This window comes from Dinoponera quadriceps, unplaced genomic scaffold (assembly GCF_001313825.1).
Source record: "Dinoponera quadriceps isolate SergipeBrazil2010 unplaced genomic scaffold, ASM131382v1 scaffold566, whole genome shotgun sequence".
Classification (NCBI taxonomy): domain Eukaryota; kingdom Metazoa; phylum Arthropoda; class Insecta; order Hymenoptera; family Formicidae; genus Dinoponera; species Dinoponera quadriceps.
In genome coordinates this window covers 57,936-82,076 of record NW_014555972.1, presented here as the reverse complement: position 1 = coordinate 82,076, position 24,141 = coordinate 57,936, and the positions used below count along the sequence as shown (strand labels likewise).

General features: G+C 44.0%; 4 protein-coding genes across 4 annotated transcripts; 3 read left to right on the top strand and 1 right to left on the bottom strand.

Moving 5' to 3' along the window:
• Nucleotides 1–275: 275 nt before the first annotated feature.
• Nucleotides 276–7,788, bottom strand: LOC106746195. The gene is made up of 2 exons (XM_014622494.1): nt 7,311–7,788; nt 276–6,029 (listed from the first exon to the last, which is right to left on the bottom strand). The coding sequence occupies exons 1-2, from the start codon at nt 7,461–7,463 to the stop codon at nt 2,598–2,600; spliced, it is 3,585 nt and encodes a 1,194-aa protein (XP_014477980.1). The 5' UTR covers nt 7,464–7,788; the 3' UTR covers nt 276–2,597.
• A 580-nt stretch (nt 7,789–8,368) lies between these two features.
• On the top strand, nt 8,369–14,480 carry LOC106746158 (sodium/potassium-transporting ATPase subunit alpha-like). Its single transcript, XM_014622411.1, has 9 exons — nt 8,369–8,632; nt 8,744–9,056; nt 9,407–9,535; nt 10,099–10,505; nt 10,792–11,055; nt 11,167–11,481; nt 11,707–12,133; nt 12,244–12,532; nt 13,910–14,480. Exons 1-9 carry the CDS (start codon nt 8,369–8,371, stop codon nt 14,478–14,480), a joined length of 2,979 nt encoding a protein of 992 aa, XP_014477897.1.
• Nucleotides 14,481–15,532: 1,052 nt separating this feature from the next.
• LOC106746217 (peritrophin-44-like) lies at nt 15,533–18,455 on the top strand. Its single transcript, XM_014622527.1, has 4 exons — nt 15,533–15,666; nt 16,946–17,260; nt 17,536–17,932; nt 18,280–18,455. Exons 1-4 carry the CDS (start codon nt 15,630–15,632, stop codon nt 18,395–18,397), a joined length of 867 nt encoding a protein of 288 aa, XP_014478013.1. The 5' UTR covers nt 15,533–15,629; the 3' UTR covers nt 18,398–18,455.
• A 2,201-nt stretch (nt 18,456–20,656) lies between these two features.
• On the top strand, nt 20,657–23,759 carry LOC106746408 (peritrophin-1-like). The gene is made up of 5 exons (XM_014622998.1): nt 20,657–20,840; nt 21,869–22,063; nt 22,209–22,393; nt 23,111–23,343; nt 23,619–23,759. Exons 1-5 carry the CDS (start codon nt 20,792–20,794, stop codon nt 23,653–23,655), a joined length of 699 nt encoding a protein of 232 aa, XP_014478484.1. The 5' UTR covers nt 20,657–20,791; the 3' UTR covers nt 23,656–23,759.
• Nucleotides 23,760–24,141: the final 382 nt, after the last annotated feature.

The window sequence follows — 24,141 nt, the reverse complement described above, 5'->3', positions numbered from 1 at the left end:
TTCGTTCTCTTTCGTAATTACACCTAATTAATTAAGCGAAATTTTATCTCCAAATTGAGTCACCTAAGTGTAATTACTAAATACAGATAAAGTACATGTAACTTTCTTAAAAAAAACTGTCCTACGATATAATTATCATTACGTACTTGATATAATCATTTTGTAAACTTTTCGCTAAATATATTCCTGTTATGTTATCTCTCTAAATTATCTATTTACACACTTCTTACACGGGAAAGGACTGGTAGGAAAGGGGACAATAAATATCGTTCTCCTACACTTACACACCGTACTTTGTATATTTCATAGATAGTTTCAAGTATCTGTAGAATATTTGCAATATAATCTACCTTACCATATCCGTAATGAAAACAAATCTGGAAATTAACTATTGTAAACATATATCTATAAATTTAATATATCTCATTATCTCGTATGTTCCCAATGTTTTAAGTGTCTGGCTTGTTGAACTCGAGTCCATTGCACCAACAGCGAAAAGAAAGAAACATAATCCCCCAGGAAGAAAATGCTCGCGATGACCAAAATACCTATTATACGTTACTTAACAGAAAAAAAGAAAAGAAACTCCTCATATCTGATGGATAAAATCTATTCACATACAAACACATTGAAGTCCCAAGAAATGAATAAGTAAACTCTTTCTTCGTCACGTCGTTACTATAATTTCAGTACAACGACAGTATGATAATTTGATACAATGAGAACCGAAACACAATTCGGAAAGCGAATCACCAATACAGGGTCGCGTACGCGTATCAATGTAGTATCATAAGAACGTTAAATTATAACGAATATAATTAATATTCTTCTTGATTTTGACTTATTTTGATCGTGGCCATTTCCGAAATAAATGACTTGGTTGAGCAGACTATCAGCGCGTTCTTTTCTTCTTTATTATAAAATTAAAAAGTACGTGAGAAGAATTTTGACAAATTCAGATGAGATAACGTGATATATTACGTTTCGTCCGCGATCACCGAGCTGCGAAACGATCAAAGTGACCTAATCATAAAAGACCAAACGTTTGTGAACTCATGAAAGAAATGCGGCGAGATCCTTTCCCGTGGCAGAGATGTCCTCGCATGATTACCGTCAGTATGATACCAGTTTGAAACCGCGTTATTATCAGTCCATCGCTAAAATCCTCGCGCGATCTGCAATTAGCGATAGTATTCTGAATGTCGATCGAAACGAAATTCTGATACCAGCGAAGAAAGCATTTGGATCACGTGTGTATATATATATATATACATGCATATATATATATATATATGTGTGTGTGTGTGTGTGTGTGTGTGTGTGTGTGTGTGTGTGTGTGTGTCTAAGAAAGTTACAGTCAACGAACTCCCATCAGCATAAATTAACCCTTAATTCAACGTCGACCTTCAAATCTTAAATCAAAGTAAAAAAAGACCGAAATATTTTGAGTTCGATCGAAAGAACAGCTGCTCGGTCAAATTAAAGGTTAAATTACATGTTAAGATGATCAGAAGACGAATCGGTAGTTCCAATTATAAAAGTGGAGTAGTGCTCGGGTGAATTGTCATAAAATCGTATTCTAATCGTTCCTGATAGCTTTGCATGTTGTAGTATAATCACATAATCATAATAAAAGTAATCACGATGCGGTTAACGTGAATAATAATAACGCGATACGTTTCGTGCATATATACTCAGTAAACACCAACAAACGGTAACATATGTCAATGTTATAAATTTCCCACCCGACAACGTGGATGCAATGTAACGCGTGCGTTATATAATGGTTACATCGAATTCTGGTTAAGTAAGAAATTGTAATATTGATGTTACGTTACTTACAATTGGTATTTAGTGGGTATGTGACGCGTGCATGCACGCGCGAGGTAAATGGCCCTAGTAGTTATTTAATAATATATGATTTATCAATAATATATAATATAGTATCTAGATTATATAATAATATATAGCAAGTGAACTCGAATGGACGAGAGTCAAAATAGATTCCCGAATCAATTTTGAATTGTGTATTGTCAAAATACTCAATAAAATTCTTTCATTAAATAAAAAAAAGGAAAAAAAAAGAAGAAAAAACGTGTAATCGATATTGCCCAAGCGTTTGCTTCATCGTGTTGTAACGCAGACCTGCTCGAACTAGACGTGATCAAATTTAGTTCGAACAGGCTTTTACACCATTTATACCATTTTATAACCATTTTACTCCTCGGTCGTTATGCGATCAATTATATCGAGACTGCATGTCATTCGTTCACAATATAAACGACATTCCGAGTACCAACGATAATTATCAATCTCACACGAGAATCCTTAAAAACTGTGTGCGAAGAGAGCTCATCACGTGCGATCCCCCTCTCCCTTGCAAGCACGTTAATAACCATGCGATCGAATTTTCCTGTTCGCGCGCAAAAAGCCGTCTCATTCTATCTTTTATACAAATAACCGATCGATTCCGTTGCTTCGCGCTCGCGTAAAACGAAGAGAATCAGTGCTTCGCGCGTCACGATCTCTCCTTACTGGTGTCCTCGGGGGATATTTCTTTGGAACGGCATCTCCCGCCTAGGGGTTAGCGTTTCCATTTAACCTTCCATCTGCGAGAGCTTATCCTCTAGACTATCCTGACTATCGTTCGTGTCGTTGAGATTAATAGTCTCATTGGTCTGCGACAGCTCCATAACGGAATCGTTGAGAGTGCTGGACTTCTGCACGTCCAGCACGTCGTCCGATGTCTCGAAGATGTCGCCAGTCTCAGAAAGGTCCTGGGTGTCGAGGGCCAAGTGGGGAGTTTCTTCAGTTTCCTCGTGATTGCCTTCCGTCGCGTCAGTCTCTTCCACCACTTCCTCGGAAGAATCCAACTTTAATTCCTGGCTCGCGACCTCCACTTCCATCGCAGTCTCCTCCCTGATAGTCGCCATGGTGTCGCAGCTATCCACCTCTATTGCCTCTGCCTGCTGCTCGGCCGTTTCCGTACCCGCGGAAGGGCTGTTTTCGCTCTTCGGTTTCGCCGTGATGTCCGTTGCTATCGTGCCGGAGATCTGCGTCAGGTTGCTCAATACCGTCTCCTGCATCTTCACCACGTTTTCGGTCGTCTCCAGGATGCTGCACAGTTCGCGGCTCATTTCCTCCACCTCGGACGTCTGATCGGGCTTCATGATTAAGTAGCGTCTATTTGTGTAAACCTTTTCGCTGGAGATAGTCGGGCCTTTCTTCGGCATCGGTGTGGACGAACTGGTGGTGGCTGCGGTGACGGTCGTCGTCGTTTTCGTTACTTTCTGCGCGCTCTGCATCTCCTTCTGGATCTCCTTCTGGATATTCTCCGGCGTTTCCTCCACGCCGGCCTCTTCACTCTTAATAACGGCTTGTTGCTCGCTCTTAGTCGGCTTTGTCTCCGTCTCGTTGTCGTTGTACTCTTGCTCCTCGTCGTAAATGCTTTGCTTCCGCTTGACGAACACCCTCTTCAGCGGCAACTGTTGCTCGTCCTCGGACTCATCGTGTCGCTCCGGCAACATCTCGTCGATCGCGTCGTACTCCTGCTTCCTCGCCTGCAGCTCCTCGATCTTCAGCCTCTGCTGCTCCACCCGCTTCTCCAACCGTTCCAGCTTCTCCTTGGTCTCCTGATCTTCCTGCGCGCTCGACTGTTGCTGGCTCGCCGGCTTCTGCGACGCGACCGTAGTCTTGAGCACGGCCGTTGTGGATGCGCCGCTGTTCGACGACGCCGTCTTCAACTCGAACTTGGACGTCGTTGTGTCGTCCAGTATGGCTTCGCCGGTCTTCTGATGCTGCTCCACACGCTGCAGCAACGCCTGCACCAAGTTCGGACCCTTGGCCTTCACCACTACCCGCTTCACTACGTTCCCAGTTGGCAGTTTTGCCAGCTCGGCTGGGTCGACGGCGGTGCCGTCCGGATTCATGATGACCTCGCGGGTAGTGTCGCCGTGACGGATGATCCGGCGTACTATCAAGCGCCTGTTAACTTTAGGCAGGGAGGAAGTTGGGGCGTTCGGAGCGCCGCTGCCGCTGGGATTGCTCACGGTGGCGTCCTGTACGTTTGTGTTCGTTCCTTCGGCATTCCCACTCGGCTTCCTCAGCACGAACCTCTTGATGACCTTCACAGTGTTAACGCCTTTCGGCGTAGACGTCACCATCGTTCCCGGTACCGCAGTCTCCGTCGCGCTGCCATCGGCCTTGTCGTCCGCCTTGCGAGCCTCCTGCGACGCGGTGGCGGCCTGCGAACCCGTCGTGGCCGCCGTTGGCGACTCCTTGTTGGGCTGTTCCACGATGTTTTGGTGCTTCAACGGGATCTTGTGCTCCTTGAACACAGACGCGACGATCTTCTGCACCTGCACGTCGGTGTCGTCGCGCACGCTCTTGGGACTCTCCTCTTTGCTCTGCGACGACGCGGAGCTCTTCGCGCCGCTCTGCGACGCGGACGAGCCGCTACCGGGGCTCTGCTTGGCGACGGGCTTCTGTTCCTGCACCTCGCGACGTTGAATCGGCATCAGCGTCTTGATCGTCTTCTTCACCATGTTGCCGTCTTTGCCGCGTACGAACACCACCTGCTCTTTGCGCTGCTGCTCATCGTCCTCCTCCTCGTCGCTTTCCTCCTGTCGCGGTATCACCGGCTTCGGCATTTTCTTGATGACATAAGCGGGCGGCTCGTAGTCGTCGTCGCCGTCCGAGTACTGTTCCTCCTCTTCCTCTTCCTCCTCCGAGTCAATCTCTTTGCTCTTGTTGTCCGGCTGCAGACCGTCCGGGCCCATCTTCTCGCCCGCCTCGATATGCTGCTTGATGTGGGTGACGTAGTCGGCGCGATTGCGACAAGACTCCTGGCAAACGTCGCACGTGAGGCCCATCGCCGGAGTGCGCTTCGTGTGCGTCAGCTGATGCACCTCGAGGCTCTCCTTACGTTTGAAAGCTTTGCCGCAGTCCTCGCAAACATGTCGCTTCTCCACGGAGTGCGTGCGCATGTGTCGCGTGAGATGATGCGACAACAAGAACGTCCTCGGGCAGAGCTTGCACATGTAGGGCCGGTGGCCGGCGTGAGAGGTGAGGTGGCGGGCTAACTTGGTGCTGGTGTGGAACGCCTCCTTGCAGTACTCGCATACGAACGTCTTGTCCTCGTTGTGCAGCGTCTCGTGGCGCTCCAGGCCCTGCTTGTACTGGAAACGTTTGTTACAGATGTTGCACTGAAACGGCTTGTCCTTCTTGTGCATCGCATCCTCGTGTTTCTCCAGGTCCTCCGTGGTGAAGAACTCACGATCGCAGTGCTGGCAATTGTAACGAGCCTCGTCGCGATGCACCTTCTCGTGGCGGTGCAGCAGATTCTGCCGGGAGAACTGCTTCTGGCAGATCTGGCAGGAGTACGGCTTTTCCTCCGAGTGCGTGGTCATGTGCTTGTTGAGATCGTACTTGGTAAAGAACATGCGCTCGCATTCCGTGCACTTGTAGTTGCGATCGCGATGTGCATTCTGAATGTGCAACGCCAGGGCTTGGCGCAGCGGAAACGTACGGTCGCATTGGTCGCACGCGTGCACCCTGATCTCGCCGGGTTCCAGCTTGGTCGGGTCGCTCTTCACACGATCGCTGCCGCTTTCCTGCTCACCCTCGCTGCCGCCATCCTGCTCCTCCTCGTAGAAATCGTGGTGCTGCTCGCTCGAGGACTTCTCCTTCTCGTTCTGTCGATCTCGGTCTCTCTCCCTTTCCCTCTCCCGTTGTTCTCGTTCCCGCTCTCGTTCCCTCTCCCTGGTTACACGTCTCTCCCTTTCGGAATTGTCAATGCGCGGCTTTTTGGTACCCTCGTTTTGCTGTCTGGCCTCGGCGGGTCTCTTGTTGCACATTTCCGGTGGATCGTTGGGGATAGGCGGAAACGGTCTCGGCAATACCCCGGACAACGGGTAATCTCTCAACGCCTCGTCGGCCTTCTTGCATTGCAGCTTGAACTTGTACGAGCGGTCCAGGTTCCAGCGGCACATACTGCAGATCATCTGTGGCATTCCATCGGCGGCGTATACCTTGAGAACAACAAAGAAATTGCGACGGAACGTTAGTAACGCGCTTACTTCTCTTGACAGTTCTCAGGGAGAATCTTCTGCAGTGTTCAAGAGCTAGGAAATTGTCGTGTGTTGGAAGTTTAGGATCCAGGATGGAAAAGTTTCTCTCCGGAAGATTGAGAGATTCTGAAACTCCTTCGTGGAATTTGTAGCTCCCGTTTCCTTGCTGCCTTATTCGAGAGTTTATCAGCTGGGCGGAAAATAGATTTCCTTCGACAAATTGTATTTCGTGAATGTAAATCATCGGAACAAAGCTGCTTAGAAAATCGAATTACAAAGTATTTAATAAGTACGATTCAGATGAGTAATATGTATATATTATACGTTTGCATATGTACACATTATACATGTAGACATGTAAAACATATTTTCAGTGTGTGTCAACTGAAATTTAATTTAACGTTTGTTTATTTGTGACTTGAAACTTTCAATTCCTTCTTTGCTAACAGAAAAATAAATTTTTCAGACGCCTCAGAAGGTTGCAGAGGTAAAAGCACTGATTACACCGACAATTATTCTAATCGAGTAAATATAAAATCAGTAGCTTTTCATCTCCTCCTAACCTGCGTTCTATTAGGAAACCAACGTGCGTCTGATAATAGGGACTGTAATTGTGCGCACATATAACGTACAAAATTACTACAAACTGTACAAATATCATGATTCTTTCATCGCTTATCACAATTATCATTACTTTTATTATAAATATTATTATATCATTCTCTTTATTTAATTTCTTAGGGATATAAAACGGGATAGGATAAGAATAGAGTAAGACGTGCCTATCGAACAATCTCACAGCTTACAAAATAAGACAGTAAGCCGGCAAACTCACTAATAAATGATTTAATTATTGAATAAGTGCTTAAATTAATCTATTACCATATTCAACGAGTCGGACGGAAAGTCGGGACTTTCAATTGGCGCGTAACCGCCGAGAAATCAAACGGAATCAACCCGGAACGTCGCGGCCTCTCCACGCAGACGCTCGCGTCGCGATGCCGATCGGTCAGCTGGCAACCCCGTGTTACCGACGTGGCGAGCAATCTATCAAAATCCAATCATTTCCCAACGCGAGGAACGCATTCTCGGTACACAGCCCCCTGCTCTATCGTACGGTTCCCCCTAATCAGAGCCCGGTGTACGAAAGGGATGCGCAATAACGCTTCGATGGTTGGTGCCCGGCAGTTCGCGCGAGGCGAAGGTACATCGTGTCGCCAAGCGGCGGTAGTCTTTGCTCACCTCTATGGCGACGCACGACATGATTTGCAGTGTGAGCGGCACTTGGAACGGTTTGCTGTGGTCGCGCTCGTAGATGTAGCTCAGCGGTTCCGACTCCGTCAGGCAGAATCGGCATACCCGCCGCGAACGCAGCGGTGCCGGTCTATTCTCCATATCCGCCGGCGTTCCGTACGCGTGTGTGCTCTGTGGCTCCGCTCGCTCTCTCTCTCTCTCTCTCCTTTCCTCTCACTCTCCTTCCTCTTCGTTCTCTTCTATCCGTCTCTTTTAACGCTCTCGTCCGCGGACGCGCGCAATCGAGCCAAACCCCCGGAAAAAACTCCGACGCGATGAACTCTGCCAGTCGCGTACCGTTCGCGGACGATTCGCCTCGTTACTCTGGTTCGCTCGCTCGACGACGACGCCGAGCGTCGGTAAGCGTCGAGATACGCACTCTCTTCCTCACGCCGCACCGTATGCACGCCGACACGGCGCTATAATGGCGGACGCCGGAACAGGCTGGCCGCGCGCGCGGTTGCCTAGTCTCGTCTCAGCGTCTTCTACGCTACCCGAGTCTTTGCACGGTGGCGCCGGTACGCTGTAGGTGGCACACCTGCGCCGTGCCGCCGATAAGGCAGGCATCGCCGTTGCCGTCGGACGGCACGCCGCAGGAACGGTAGACGAGCTCGTGAAAGAAGAGATGGCGCGCGTTTACTCTCACCTTCGCGCGGCCTCAAAGAGAGTTCAATTATTCCGATATTCTGAAACTTCATGTAAAAATTCAGATTACGCAATACCTCGATGTACAAGTCGCTGATAAAAAGAAGAAAAAGATGGAAAATATTTCTCCCCTTTCCTACTTTAGTAGATTATGATCGATTTTGAGAAATAACAGCGAAGAGCAGATCGATTATTAGTTGTCATCGCTCGCTGCAATATTTTAACTTCACGCGTCCCGTTCGCTCTTTTGTGACATTATTGTTTAAGATGTGTATTTTAATTTCGACAAGCTGATTTTTATGTATTTTTTTTTTTATCCTTCGCGCTTTTACCGGATAATTTCATCCCGTCGACGCTGAGAGATGCGGCGATTTCTCCGAAAATCACAGCGACTCAATCGCGATCTGGACGCTCTTCGTCGAGATATCGACACGGACGTGCATATTAAACCCGCGGAGAATCTACTGCGAGATCTGCAAGTGGATCCCGAGCAAGGTCTACCGACGATCATCGCGAGAGATCGCCTACGAGAGCAAGGACCGAATGCGCTGACGCCGCCGAAGAAAACATTAGAGATCCTTAAAATTCTACATCACTGCTGCAGTGGATTCTCCATGCTGATATGGGTAGCGATTCGCGAGAATTCTTGAATCGAATTTCCTCTCTATCTCGAGCGCTCTTTGTGCCGCGACCGAGAGAAAATGTATATTGAAATAATAACGTAATGTAATCGTTAGACAGGCGCTGCTTTGTGCCTTGGTAATTACTTCCTGGAGCGAGAAACCTACGGCGAAGCGTCCGAGGATCATCTCTGGCTCGGCCTGGTCCTGATCGTCCTGATCTTGGTCACGGGTATGTTCAGCTATTATCAAGATTCCAAGAGCTTGCGCATCATGGAATCCTTCCAGCGGATGCTACCGCAGCGAGCCAAGGTCCTGAGGGACGGCGAGAGAAAGGAGCTGTTGGTGACCGAACTGGTCGTCGGGGACATCGTCCTGCTGGAAACTGGCGACCGGGTGTCTGCTGACATTAGGATCCTGGAATGTCAAGGTGAGGCGTGTCATGCCATCATCTCGTCGGGCGCGCGTGCTTCTTGTTTTCCTCCGAGAACACGAGCCTTTCTCTCCCGACTCGATCGAGGAACGCGTCGGTTTTTAGCTCCGTTCGATCCTGTAGCGAAAGAAAGCCGACGGAAGAATCATCCTGAAAGACAGAAGTCGGAAAAAGGAAAATAAACATTCGATATATATTACAGAAGACATTTTTTTACCCTCGGAGAAGAGCATTTGAAGTTGGTAATACAAGTCTTAAGGATGTACCTCGTGTATATCTTAATTACAAGATTATTGCTTGTGGCGATATTTTATGAGTAATACAGTTTTATGTCTCTTTGAACGAAGGCTTGAAAGTGGACAATGCCTCGCTCACAGGCGAATCGATACCGTTGATACGAACAGCGAATATCCCGCAAACCGGCAATGTTATCGAGGCGAAGAATATGGTGTTCTTCTCTACGAACATCGTCGAAGGTACACCGACGATATTCTACTTGGAAAGAACAAAAATTTTGCGATGAAATACATAATTTATTAAGACAGGAAGAATCAGACGTTTCCAGAGTTGCCACAGAAAATGAATTTTGAAATTCCCCGACTTTTCCATGTTTTTCAGACAACAATGGAGAATTTTTCACATGCAATGTGTCAATCTTAAACTTTGACATGTAGAAGCAGGGATACAGGAAATGTATATTGGTAGAAATAACACAAACTTAAAAGTTTAGTAACATAATGTAATCCCGAATGCAAATTCAGGTCAACAACAAATAAATTAATATTGAAAAAAAAACAGTTGAGAACGTGTAAAGAAATTGTGAACAATGTTCAAAATTCCAGGTTTTCTAATATCCTTCCCTGGCTTTTCCAGATTTTCCTTGACACTTTGTTAAATTTCCATGACTTCTCCCGGTCTTTCCGGTTTTCCAGGTCTGTGGCAACCTTGCAACGTTTCGTGTATTGCATGGCAAGCGTAAAATCGTAAGCTCGTAACTCTTCATTATCGCCGAATCAGACGGAATTTTCGCAAAAAACAGGCTCCGGGAAGGGCGTCGTGGTGGCTCGCGGTGACGACACGGTGATGGGCAGAGTGGCCAGGCTTACTTCAAAACTCTCGCCACGACCTACGCCACTTTCCCGCGAGATCCATCGCTTCATGAAAGTGATCTCGTGCTGGGCGGTTTTCGTCGGTGTTCTTTTCTTCGTCATGTCCGTCGCGATGAACTACAACTGGATCGACTCGGTGGTGTTTCTCATCGGTATCATCGTGGCGAACGTGCCGGAAGGCATCGTCGCCACGGTGACGGTCAGTCTGACCCTGACCGCCAAGAGGATGGCCAGCAAGAACTGCCTGGTGAAGAATCTCGAGGCCATCGAGACGCTCGGATGTACCGCCGTTATCTGCAGCGATAAAACCGGCACTCTCACGCAGAATAAAATGACCGTACAGTTGACTTTTCATCTTTAACCGCTATCTTGAATCTTGCATCTCTCTTCTTGCATTTCGCTCACACTAGATTTGCGGAAGTTGGTGGAGATATTCGTGTGAAATGCTCACGATTCGTTATTTTCTGCCTTGCAACTCGAGCGAAGAGCAATGGCACCGCGCTATCCTTTACGCAAAACGTATTTCTCTCACTTCGACAATCTCTAGCTACGGTAACGTTCGCTTTCCGGTTCTCGTTATGGTCGTTCGATCAAGTTTCTCTCATCAATCGCGCGAGTTCCAGGTGCGACACATGTGGTACGACGGCCAGATGCGCGAAGTGATGGCTTCAGACACGTGGAGGAAGTACGCCAACAGTCAAGGCTTCGAGAACCTGGCCAAAGTGGCGAGTCTCTGCAATCGCGCTAAATGGGTACCAGAAGATGCCGTTAAGCTACCGTTAAATAAAAGACAGGTATTAGGAGACGCGTCGGATATTGCCTTGCTGAGATGCATGGAGGCCCTCGTGAAGGGAGGGGCCGATTTTTTCAGGAAGGATTACGTCAAGGTAAACGAGCCGAGTTCTCCGATTGCGCAAAATCAAATTCGACCGAACGCCTTCCTAGCGATTCAATTCCAACGAGTCTCACGTCAATTCCCATCCTAAATGTATCTTCAGATCCTCGAGATTCCCTTCAACTCGACGGATAAATTCCAAGCCAACGTGCACCTGTTTCAAGGCAGGTACCTCGTGTGCTTCAAGGGTGCTCCCGAACGAGTTCTCGAGCGTTGCTCCACTGTAGCATTCGGCAACCGGACCGAGAAGTTAAACGACAAAATGAAGACGGCGTACACAGAATCCTGTCACATACTGGCGAACAACGGGGAACGCGTCCTCGGCTTCGCCGACCTTGAACTCTCGGCATCGACTTACCCCGTAGGTTACCGCTTCGAGGCTGACCCCCCAAATTTCCCTCTCCAAAACTTGAGACTGGTACTTCGATATAATGTCGATTCGTGAATATTTCTTCTCTGAATTTATCCCGACGAACACGGGGAAAACAAATTTTGCTGCAACAGCAACATTATTTGTTCCATCCAACAAATTCTTTTACTGTCGCTATATTAACAAACAATTTGCTGTTCTAGCAAAATCTTTTTCTCCGTGAAGGATCCTCGCCACTCGATGCTCAATCGGTTCAACTTTCCTCACCGACAGATCGGCCTGATCGCCATGATGGACCCGCCGCGACCGACGGTACCGGACGCAGTGTACAAATGTCGCTGCGCCGGCATCAAAGTCATCATGGTGACCGGCGACCACCCGGACACCGCCAAGGCGATCGCCAGATACGTCGGCATCATCACCGACGATGATCATGATCACGATTATAACCACGACAACAACAAGAGACACTACATTGTGGTAACGGGTGCCCAATTACGGGATCTGTCACCTGAGCAGTTGGACAGGTTGATCAGACAGTACCGAGAAATCGTGTTCGCCAGGACGTCGCCGGTGCAGAAGCTGCAGATCGTCGAGAGCTGCCAACGACTGCACCTCATCACTGCAGTCACCGGCGACGGCGTTAACGACTCGCCGGCCCTGAAGAAAGCCGACATCGGCATCGCCATGGGCATCACGGGTCAGACGGTGGTCGAAATCAATATCTTCCGATGAGAATCGCGCGGTTTTTCCGAATTATCCGACTCGAACGATCGTTATCATTATCAGCCGATTACTCTCGATCATTAGGGTCAGACGTGAGCAAGCAGGTGGCGGACTTGATACTGCTCGACGACAATTTCGCGTCGATAGTGACGGGCATCGAGGAGGGCCGGCGGATCTTCGACAATCTCAAATCGAGTATTGCGTACATCTTGGCGAGCAACGTGCCGGAAATCACGCCTTTCTTGGCATTCGTCGCACTGGGGATTCCCCTGCCTGTCGGCATTATTTGCGTTCTGTGCATCGATCTGGGAACGGACATGTGGCCGGCCGTCTCGTTGGCTTATGAGAAGCCCGAGTCGGACGTTATGTTGAGGTAGCGAATACACGGGATGTCATGTAATCCATCTATATGCATTATGTCATTACTGTCCCATTTCCAAGGACAATTACTTTAGCAGAAATTGAGTCTCGTGTGTGTCCAGTCACGAGATAGTGAATTGGATAATAATGTAACGCTCCCTTCTTCCAACAGTTAGATAATAACTATTAGGTTGGTGCGTATGAAATGTCGGATTCTCTTTACATGCGGACGTTTTCCTACCCTGTTTTCGTTATACTTTTGTATTTGGCATAACCTCATTCATACTCGTATTGTCCATTGCCAGAGACTCATTTCAACAAAATAGGTTTTCTCGAAGGTCTTCCCTTTTTTATTTCTTTTGAGTTTATTACCGATATGAATTCTGCCGACATTCGCGTCATTTTCTTATATGAGTACAAACTTGGTAATAGTGCTGCAAAAGCTGCACGCAACATAAACCAAGCGTTTGGGGAGAATACGGTTAACAATCGGAAAGTGCAGCGTTGGTTCGAAAAATTTCGGACTGGCGATTTTTCACTGCAAAATGAGCCGCGCGGAAGACCCAAAACGTCTGTGAATAATGATGACCTGAAGGCTCTAGTGGAAGCGGATCCAGCCGTATCCACGAGGGAACTTGCTATCAGGATGAAAGTTGACCATACAACGATATTGAGACACCAAATTGTACTCCCATCGCTTGTGAATCGGCATGGCCCGCTACTGCTCCATGACAACGCTCGGCCGCACACATCGCACAAAACAATTGCGAAACTGAACGAACTGGAATATGAAGTTTTGCAGCATCCACCATATTCACCGGATCTCTCGCCGACCGATTTTCATTTTTTCAAGCATTTAGAGCTGTTTTTAAGAGGCAAACACCATGAAAATGAAGACAGTCTAAAAAACTCGATATCAGAGTTTATTAATTCTAAAGACCAAAATTTTTTTAAGACAGGCATCTACGCTTTAAAATCTCGTTGGGAGAAGTGTATTGAAGCGAATGGAGCATACTTTGATTGAATAAACAGCTTTTGAAGAAAGATATACAGTTTTATACAATCACTTAAGAATCCGACATTTCATATGCACCAACCTAATAGATAAATTAGCTAATAGTTAAGCAAAAAATTAGAATTACGAGATGAAAAATCATAATTAGTTAACCGGACAGTAATGTAACGCTTATTTTTGCTTTTTTTAAATTTTTATGGAATACGTATATATAATGGCTATAAATCGCGAAACAGATTCTACATTTTAGTCAGTAATCAGGCAGTAAACGATGACGTGAAAAGTATTCGAGTACACACAATCCGGAAAAACGAAACGAAACAAAATTAAACTATCAAAGTGATCTGTTTCTTTTTCCGATCTGATCCTCCGCAGGAAGCCCAGGATACCTCAGAGCGATCATCTGGTCAGCCGACGACTGATATTCATGGCGTATGGCCAGATCGGCGTGATCGAGACCTGTGCGGGTTTTTTCGCATATTTTGTGGTGATGGCGGAACACGGTTTCCTGCCGGGACGATTGCTAGGCTTACGGTCAGAATGGGACAACGCGGCGATAAATGATCTGAAGGATAGTTTCGGTCAGGAGTGGACATACGAGCAACGCAAGATCCTCGAGTACACCTGCCACACTGCTTTTTTCGTCAGCATCGTCATCGCCCAAGTGGCGGACGTAATGGTCTGCAAGACCCGTCGGAACTCGTTGTTGCGCCACGGCATGGGCAACTGGGTGTTGAACCTGGGCTTGCTGCTTGAGATCGGCCTAGCTTGCCTGGTGTCTTATGCTCCTCACATGGATCGTGTCCTAAAAACGTACCCTCTGAAAGCGGAATGGTGGCTGCCCGGACTGCCGTATGCTATTCTTATTTTGATCTACGAAGAGTCGAGGAAGTGGTGGATCAGACGCAACCCGAGCGGCTGGTGGGACAAAGAGACTTCGTACTAGGTGAGATGGTGAGGAGAATGAGATGAAATACTTGAAGAAAAATAATGTAGTTATGAATGGAGAAAATCACGGAAATTATTGTGAAAAATCATTGAGATATTATATTGAGGGAGAAATGTCGCGGGGAAAAGGTCCTCCGATGAACAAAGATGTAAGATAGAGCAAGGTTTTGATTTACGTTCTCTAGAAGGATTAAGGATACGTCACGCAGTTGCATACTACTCGCGGAGAAAATAGTTTCGCAAATAACGACCTTTCGCGACTCTCCATTTTCCACAGTCGTGACTACTGGAGATCACGTTGAGGGCAGTTCTTCACCTTTCTATGAGTAAATTACCGCGATCATCATTGTGATCGTCCTTAAAATTCTCATGCGATAGTATGGAAATGCGACGATACGTAAAAGACAAGAAACTGGATGCACCAATGGACGAAACTGGAATTTCACGTCGTTTCCTCGACGCGCGATGGACTTTAGCGTCCTAAAAATATCTCGCAGGTAAATCGAGAAGGTTACCAGGAAACCGTTGATTTTCGCGAAACTACGCCGTTCTCGTGTCGCGTTCTCCGATGCCTTTGTATCTCATAAATGTTTCACTTTAAATTCTAATTGTCAATTTAGAAAATTCCTCAATATTTTAATTTAAATTTCTGGTAATTTCTAACTCGGAAACTATTGACAAAAATAATATATAAAGTATATTTGTATGTATATATATATATATATATNTACACATATACACATATATACATTTGTATATATATATATATATATATATATACATATATACATAAATACATTTATATATTCTGCACGTAATATACAGTTGCGTTACATTCAATTTCAGACTAGAGGAAAAATAATGCACACATCGCAAAATCAACACGTCGGTGGGCGCTATTGTGCATTTGCGTGCGTGGAAGATCAACGGGTTCTCCTTAGACCCTACGTGGTCACCGAGTGTTGTAATCTCGTATGGTCGATAAAGTGGGGGCCGCATATAAGACCCCGGCGAACGTTCGACCGGGCCCAGTAGTCTCTAGTCATCAATTCCACCACGTTACCACGATTGAGGATCATTGCGAAGTGACGTCACTGAGTCTCCTTTTCCCTCTCTCTTTCAACAAGGACCGTCCCCGTTCTTCAGGATGAAGACGGAGGTGTTTTGTCTTCTGATTTGCCTCGGTGAGCCTCGTCATTAAGTTATCTGTGCTCAAAGTGCGGTCGAGACTGCGAAGTGTGCGAACCGATTTCCCCGCGATTTTGCGCTATGTTCTTTATCGCTAGTATATCGCCTCAAAATATTATGACAGAAACGCAAAACAGTCGTAAGATGTACGGTTTATTCAGTTTTTTGCTTTAAGTAATTTTAACTGATTGAATAATAAATATCTCGACATTAAGATTAATGTTCTTTACTAAACGCCATATGTGGGTCATTTTCCACGCTAACAAGAAACCACTAGCTTCGTCCGTCTGCACCTTTGAGAAACTTTAATTGATTAATTAATATCTAATTACTTTTCATATCTATCTATAAAGTATATTAAAGTACAAGTAATATATTAGTCATTTAGAAATTCAATAATTTTAATATATATTAGAACAAACTATATTAAAAACGTAGCTTGAAAAGTATTCATTTTTTTTTTAAGTCCTTCGCAAATTATTGTTAAAACATATTTATTTTTATATCTTTCATAACATGTGTGTGTGTGTGTATGTGTGTGTGTGTCTGAAAAATGGAAAAATGTACTATTAGGAGAAAAGATTTTCGGAGGTGGACATGTCTGTTCAAAACCACCTGTTACTACTTGGCTGGTTAAAAACGTCGGCCGAGTCTGAATCTACTGCGGCGCGCTCGAAAGCTACCAAGCCGAACCGATTAAACGACATTTAAGTTCTGACCGGCCGGGTGCACATACGGGGGGCCCGGCCACTTTCTCGCTTTCTTCGCTCGCTTGCGAGGTCGACCGGCGTTTCTTCAGGGACGCAGACGACATGCCGCCTTGAAAACTCGCGCGCCGTGAGACCAGTCGACCGCCTTAACATTCACCGTTCACTCATTTTTCCTTTTGCCTTTTTATTCTTAATTTCTCTTTATTTCTCCCCTTCTCTCAACAGCCCACGACACGAAGCTGTCGCCGATTCTGAGTGTTTGAAGGACATCGAGGTGCGATTGAAGCCTGGTTTTGCGAAATCCTCGAGAAGAATGAAAAGAATGAAAAGATCGAAATTTTGTATAAGTTTCACCAATTTGTGTGACTAACAATTTATTAACCGGAACGATGAAATTCTTAAACGATCGCATGATAATCATGAAAATTTTCACTTCAAAAAAATAAAAATGTTTCAATATTCACTTTATTGTTTGTTTTCTACTAATTAACTATTTACTTGATTTTATCTCACTACATCCTAGACAGTAATGATCCTTTTTAACGGAATCAATTCTTCGTCACAGGGGTTGTTACCGCCTTGACGAGGAAGCAAGAGGCTGCCGAACAGAGTCGTCGTAAGGCCGCTTCGGCAACAACACCAAAACAAACAGCAGCCGCGGAGGAAGAGTACGAGGACGACGATGAGCTTCTGGATCAGTGTCCAGAGCCAAACGGTTATTTCCCGGACGCGTATCAATGCGACAAGTATTACGATTGCCGTGATGGCAAGATCATCGAGAAACTGTGCCCGGACGGTCTCGTTTTCAACGACTTCAGCCCCCAACATGAGAAATGCGATCTGCCGTTCGGTATCGATTGCTCAAAGAGGCCTAAACTACGTAAGCGTGCAATTTTATAATTGACGATCTCACTTCCCGTTAAATATTTTGTTTCAAGAAGAAAGTATTCGTACACCTTATTCTTTATGGAATCAATTTTCATCGAGACACAAAAAGAGACAGAGAGAAAAATATCGAATAGAAATGATTTCTATTCGAGTGTATTGTGTATTATATTTTGTACCACTATATCGAATATAAGAAAAATAAAATTCTATTGCCATACACATAATATGTAAACCTGACCGTCGCTAACAAATCGGTTTTTTACACAGAGAAACCTCAACCATCACCCCATTGTCCCCGCATGCACGGCTACTTCGCTCACGAAGATACAAGAAACTGCAACACTTTCTATTATTGTGTGGAGGGCAAGTTCAACATGATTACATGTCCAGAGGGTTTGGTATTCTCCGAAAAGACCGGCATCTGCAACTGGCCGGACGAAGCACAGAAAAAGGGTTGCGGTTCCCGCGAGCTCTTCAATTTCACGTGTCCTGTGGTCGACAATTCCGTGGCGGCCACACATCCGCGCTACCCTGACAGCGAGGATTGTCAATATTTCTACGTGTGCGTCAATGGCGAGATACCCAGGCGAAGCGGATGCAAGCTCGGTCAAGCTTTCGATGAGCGCACCGGCAAATGCGACTGGGCCAGGAAAATACCCGAATGGTACGAAAGCAGTCGCGTAGTTCGACAACATTTAATTTCACTTGCGACAGAAAATGTGATTTTTTAGACACTCACGACTTATTGATGCAAATTTTTCGGAATCCTTATTTTTCATTTGAACAGAAATTCAAAAATTATTGTATTTGTTAGGAAATGTCGATCGATGTCCATATCAGACAGATGAACATGGACGTGAGAAAGATCATCAGTACATTACGTTATCACTTATGAGTGATCTTTTCAAAATTGACAAAGATAGAAAAATTTGTATCTCGAATAAGTTTGTTTTCTATATAATTTTCATTTTGTCATCAAAAATATATTTAAAGCGAACAATTTAATTACAGTAAAGACTGGTATAAGGATCAACTAACTGACGAAGAACTCGACGCTTTGGAGAATCCACCGCCGAAGCCCAAACCTACAGGTGGACCAAGCAGAAGAAAAAGCAGCAAGCCGACATAGGGTCGAGTTCTTAGATTAGATTAGATTATTTTTGTAGGATTTTAACACACTCTCTCTCTCTCTCTCTCTCTCTCNTCTCTCTCTCTCTCTCTCTCTCTCTCTCTCTCTCTCTCTCTCTCTCTATTTTTAAATCGACCATTGTACAATAAATTTATCTTTACTACAAACAGATTTTTTAAGTTGCATTTGCACGTTAATCCTATCTTTAATTATAATTGACTGAGAAAAAAATTATGATGTAATTTCTGCTTAGATTCATTTAGATAAAACGAGAGATAATTTCTTTTCTTTCGATAATTTAGCAAAGATAAGTCATGTTTTGAAGAAAACTACTCGAAAAGTCCCAACGCCCAACGAACGATACATTTATACTTTTATAATTCGCACATTTATACATCTTTCTAATCTCTCCCGCTTTATCAAGTTTTGAATCTTTCTCTCTATTTTCCTATAGAATTATATAGTTTGTAGAATCGAGAGATCGATTGCATTAATGGCCTTATTTACATAGATTATGGTGACATAAGTCAAGAAACATGCGAAACGCTTCCGCAGAACACGTTTTAAATTCTCGCCAGCAGTGAAAGTGTGATATCGATCGACGTTCCACGCATTTCACGAATTAAACGTTTCCGAAATCCAGTAGTATCTCTAATGTAATGCTTTCGTAAGTGCCAAGATGTATAGTATATATTTTACGTAAGTAGCATCGAGTAGCACAAGAAAAAACATTGTTAGAATCTTCTGACAAATTAAACTTTAGCCTCGTATAGATATCATAGTAATAAATAGTAAATTAAAATAAAATTTCGGTCGGTTAAAGAATTAAATTAAATTTTCATTTTAAAGATATTTCGAAGAATAATTAAGGTAAATCCGAATTTAGATTTTAAGCGGTATTTCCGCGATAATGGTTCGATCGAATAGACACCGCTGTATCGAATCGTTAAAAGCCTCACTTTCCCGTGGAAAAACATCGGAAGATATTAGAATAAGAACAAGAGCAATGCAGGAAGAGCATCTCTGTATATTGCAAGAAAAAACTTAGCCATATCGCAGCCGCAATATACAATATGTATCCGGGAGGATTAACCTTTTGCAGTGGTTAACCTATCCAGTTACTATGATCCATATTATACATATATAATTAGATAAATAATTGAACTATATTTTAAATTTACGCATAACGAAACTGCTTTAACTTGATCTCTTATTGCATAATTTTGTATAATAACGAGAAAATGTGTATGTAAAAAAGATTGTGAAGAAATGACGCAAGTCATTGATCAAAAGATTAAATTTTTTCCAACATACTTCGCGTATGACCTTATAAAAAATTCTTATTCAAAACAATTATAATATGAGATCTTTTAAATAATAAGGTCGTATAAGAAGTGTATTTCTTGAAACAATCAAAGGGAGAGTGAAGGTGAATGTTAAATGGTAGTTAAATGAAGAAAGCTTAACAAAAGCTATCGTTTCCTGGTAAACCGCAGCTAGCGATGCGTAAGTAATATTCTTCGTTTGAAGTTTGGAGACGGTAGTTACGTAGGAATGGAGAGCAAAAAATTGCTCTGATTCCAGGATGTTCATACTTTCATGGAGTTTGCTCTTCTTACCTCGGGCTTTTGATTTTCCCAGATGTTGTTAAGTCTTCGTATATTTAAAAGAGTAAAAAAGTAAATAAACATCTCACTAAATATATATAAAACATTATCTTTTAAGCACAAATGCGCATGTATATAATAAGCAAATCTGTGAAGCTTCAATTTGCTCAAAAGGTTTTTTGTTTATATAACACAATTTTTCTTTCCTACTCTCTCGCGTTTGTTTTATTGGGAAATAAATGCGAAAGATTAACGGAATGATGTGGTTTAATTGAAATATTGGCGAAATTGCCTTTTTTGTCCGTCTTAATGCCATCTCCGGACATTTACCCGTCATCGTGCCACGATTTGCATTTTTCTCCTCAAGGAAGAACGCGATGAAGGATATCACGGTGAGAGTACCAAGATAGAAAGAGCAAGAGAGAAGAATATATAGGCCTTTCTCTCTCACTCTTTCTCTCTCTCTCTCTCTCTCTCCTTCTTTCTCTTTCACTCTCTCACTCTTTCACTCTCAATTACTCGATCTTTATTCTCGGTGGGCGTCCATCGATGAAAAGTAACAGCGAAAGTGGGATTTGCGAAGCATAGTGGGGATTCGCGGGGTATACCCGGTTGGCGAGTAGCCGAAGAGCTGCAGTTCCGCGAGGGCGACGCCATTCCAAAGAGGCACCAAAAATTAGATAGCCCAATTTCATCCCGTTTCGCCCGTCAGTGAAATCTCAGTGAGACCTCAGCGATCCAAGAGCAACCTGTGACGATCCGGCAGAAAAGCAAAAGAACCGGAAATATGATCACGCCGGGAGTCGTCACGTTGCTGGCCGTGATCGCGCTGACACGTGAGTAGCAATTGTTAAGCTATTAAGCGGGTCTACGAGAATGAAATTCGACGGAGGAGCTTTAAAAAAATTACAAAGTGTAATTTTCACAGTGCTGAAAATTATTAATTGAAATAAGTTTCTTTTTGCGGCGATTTAAATTAACGTTGAAAATTATCGATCGTTAAATATATGATTTCAATCGTCGTTTGCATATATATTCCTATCTAATTTTTCCAAGATATAATTATACATGCATTTCGTTATGAATAAATAAGTAAATGTATAGTTTCAATTATATAAATTAATTTTTTAGACAGATATGTTTCAGCTCTTCTCTTTTATCCCCTAAAATGGAGTCTCGTACAACTCCATCGCGAAATTAACAACAGCGACGTTTTCTCAAACGACGTACTTTCTCCTGAATTCTAAATACTTCGGTTCGTTTTTCAACGCAATAAATCATGCATACGCGATAGTCTTTTATTTTTATACCGATCAAGCGACATATAGCAGAAATATGCGTAAGCTCGCGGGTAGCTCAACAGAGACAGTGCGAGAGCAAACTTTCTAAAGTGTAAATGTCAGTTCTCTCGCTTGGCGGGTTGCATAAGTGTGGTCGAGTGCGCAGCCGAGACAAAATTACATAAGGCCACGAAATAATTCCGAAAGAATTCGACAGATAGGACAGGTCGGACGGGTTCGGTCACTTCGTTGCCGGAAACCCAGGATCAGATAGATTTCCGTCTGCGATTTCCTCATCGAATGATCACGTTCTGAAACACGCACGTGTCCATGTAAAAGTGAACAGATTTCACGTACACGCAACGTCAAAACTATCCTCTGTAAAATAATGTGACCCGATGTAATTTATCTACAATGGAATTTCCAACAGTTTCATGATCGTCACGATAGTCACGATATCTAATATTTCAAGTTTCTCTCTCGCGAGATCCGCAAAGCGCGAAATACAATACCCGGCAAACCTTGGTCTTCAAATCTGATAAATCTCGATATATTTGAGTGCTTATTTTTCTATGATGTCGCAGATGCCGCGTACAATTGTCCCAATAAAGACGGCCAATACGAGGACAACAAGCAATGCGACAAGTATTACGAGTGCATTGACGGAGTTGCGTCGGAGAAGCTGTGCCCGGATGGTCTCGTGTTCGATCCTCTGAATCGTAAGGTCAACAAGTGCGATCACGTTTTCAACGTCGACTGCGGCGACCGTCTTGAATTACGTAAGAGATACCGATACACCGATCGGCCGTAATGTATTATTCCGTGTGGATATTTTTTGGACGATGAGAACGTCCGATGCACCACAGAGTGTCGGTTGATATAGTGTTACATGATCGATTACCATCGACGATGCTTGCCCAACAGAACCGCCACAGCCGACGAAGAAGTGTCCGCGACGAAACGGTTTCTTCGCACACCCTGACCCGTCCGTCTGCAACATCTTCTACAACTGCATCGACGGCGAGGCGATCGAGATCACCTGCACCACCGGCCTGCACTTCGACGAGTACAGCGGAACGTGCGTGTGGCCTGATAGCGCGGGTCGCGAGGTAAAGAGAAGGTCGCGAAGAAACCATGTTTCTTCGTCTGGCGCTTCGTCCGTTGCGATTATTAATTACAGTCGCATCTATAACGTTAATTGACGTTACTCCGAGAGGCAGGTTGCATCAATTCTGAAAACCGTAAGACAATATTCCCCGTGTCTGACTCAGCATTAAATTGATTTCGGTAATAACTGATAAAGAAATTTATTAAAAATTCGAACCTTGTTACAGAGAAGTCGTACGCTTCTCCGTTAAATTTATAATCAAGAGAAAGTACGCGTCCCCTCTAAGTACACTCTCCGCGGGCAACGCGTACTTTCTCTCAATTATAGTTGTAGATTCTCCGGCTAATCTGAAATTGATATCTCTGTACAATTGGCGAAACTTTTTAAATTAGAGCGAAATATTGAGAGTCCAATAAATTTTTCGTTCAAGAAGCGTGGGTGAGAAAACTTTACGGTTCTCGATTAAGTAGACGCTCTTAGCAAAATTTATAGGTTTACAGCAGTTTCTTCAGTAATGAAATGCTAATCAACGTAATCGTATAGAGTACAGCCTGGAAATGAAAGAAATTATGAAAAGATAATAATAATATTGATAATGTCTAATATAATAGAAAGTCAATTATAGATTTATCGAAAAATCTTAATTAAATGAATAAAGAGGAAGCCTTTCGACTCTAATTTAAAAAGTAATCTTTATCACATAAATTGCTCGACGCAGGGCTGTGGAGTTGTGGGCAAGAAGCTGAAGGACGGCTTCGAGTGCCCGACCGAGGGCCAGGTCGACAGCAGGGGCATGCTGATCGACCATCCTAAGTTCTCGCACCCTGAAGACTGTCAGAAATTCTATGTGTGTCTGAACGGCGTAACACCGCGTGAGCAAGGATGCAGCGACGGCACCGTCTACAACGAGGAGCAGCAGAGGTGTGACGCGCCTGAGAACGTCCCAGGATGGTACGAATCTCATTCGTCATTTACTATATAAATTATTAAATTGTTATAACAAGTCATCGTTATTAACAGTGGTCGCATTTTAAACCGTAATTAATCAATTAACGATATTCGATCTCTGCTATTTTTACCACACAGAGAATTTTGTTGTCACTACTATTGCTATTACCAGCTGTTTTTAAAAATAACCGAATATATCTTGAGCTTTGTTAATATTATCATCATTGTATTGCATTTAAAATTATAATTCGAGGAAGTAATTGTCGTTTGCCTTGCAGCGAGGATTGGTACAAGGACGACGACAAGAAGCCATAAAGGAATTGTCGACGCTTATCTGTCCCGCATCGGGACGCCCGCGTTCACTCTAATCACGTGTCACTCCTGCTCAGCGTGTTAACCCACGTGTGTGTGTGTTTAGATATCTGAATAAGAGTTATTTTTACTTTACGGGTCTGCTACTTAATTAAATTCCCCCAACTCCCTTTTCCAGTACTCCGATACAAATTTTTAACACGACGACTGATTAATAAACAAAATATTAATAATTATTAATTACAAATCGCAGTGTTGCTTCACGGAAATGTAAAACGTATCCAAAGATCTAATCAATAAGTGATTTGGCTAAATCCAACTAACAGAATTCATTTTAGTAAAAAATTTCTTAAAATCTTAAATGTATTTTTTTCCGTTTGATTTCACACAGCTCAGTCAATTTTCAGACTGAAAATACTATTTTGGAGATTATTCTGAGATAAAATTAATTAACTAACGTTAACGAAATTGAAATCGATTAACTCGTGA